This window comes from Pygoscelis adeliae, unplaced genomic scaffold (assembly GCF_000699105.1).
Source record: "Pygoscelis adeliae isolate BGI_AS28 unplaced genomic scaffold, ASM69910v1 Scaffold39, whole genome shotgun sequence".
Taxonomy (NCBI): domain Eukaryota; kingdom Metazoa; phylum Chordata; class Aves; order Sphenisciformes; family Spheniscidae; genus Pygoscelis; species Pygoscelis adeliae.
In genome coordinates, this window is record NW_008825534.1 from 369,243 (window position 1) to 370,195 (window position 953).

The 953-nt window shown below is 45.2% G+C and overlaps 1 protein-coding gene across 1 annotated transcript in view; it reads right to left on the reverse strand.

The window, feature by feature from the left end:
- The window catches only part of LOC103923453 (transmembrane protease serine 11E-like), a 4,678-nt gene extending 3,974 nt beyond the window's left edge, over positions 1 to 704 (reverse strand). The window contains exon 1 of the mRNA XM_009331805.1: positions 512 to 704. Within this exon, the coding sequence (XP_009330080.1) occupies positions 512 to 704 (193 nt within the window). The remainder of the gene's footprint in view (positions 1 to 511) is intronic.
- Positions 705 to 953: the final 249 nt, after the last annotated feature.

The following is a 953-nucleotide window of genomic DNA, read 5'->3' on the forward strand; positions in this document are numbered from 1 at the left end:
TGCTAATGGCTGTGGAAAACATATGTAAAATTAGACACCGCCTAGGTTCTCTAACAGTATTAACATCAACAAGAAAACATACCTTCCACCAGTCCCCCAAATCAGAGATCCTCATGCACAACCCATTCTGTTAGAAGCCTGAATGAAAAACTGACTATTATGGAAAGCCATGATGGTCAACCATTCAGGCTTAGCTGCGTGAGCAGCCCAAATCAGAAATCAAAACCTTCACCACACACCCAGGACAGTTCCCAAATACAGGGATTGCTAACTTTAATGTCCCAGGTAATTTGTCATTAGGATAAAACAAGAACAAGGCAAAATCTAAGATGGGAATGATCCGAGCCATGGGTTTTTACCACGCATGCACACAGATTACATCAGCAAGATGTCACCTAGAAACAGGCAACTGCGCATTGCACAAATGGCAGTGTGCAGGTGGACCTGGAGAGGCACTTCAGGCAAAGAGCATCACACTAATCCAAGCCAGAGATGACAAAGGCATGGATACCTCCAGCACTGTGTGCATCCATGGCAAAAAGTATTATCCTCCAAACCCAGAGAGAAATGAAAATATCCATGGTTTCAGCCACGAAACTCAGGATAGTCAGGAGCAGCTGAAGCTCCCCTGTAGCTTTAGAAACTTCCTCAATGGACAGAGCTGTTTCAGCAGTCTTCTCCCATCCAAACAGCATCAAATCCATCTTACCTGGACCAAGACCCACTAGTTTTCATCCAGGCCCCGATTTCAGCTAGACATTAGGAAAAGTTGATAGGCAGGACTATCCCAATTCATTGAAAAAGAGACAGAGCTAAGAATTATTTGCATAGTGACAACACAATCCAAACCATTGCACTGTCTGTCTCCCGCAGACAGTGACCCAGAGGGGAACAAAGCAGAAAATGGTAGTACGTCACTGAAGAGCTGCCAGCCCCAGGGCCCTTGAAGTCCT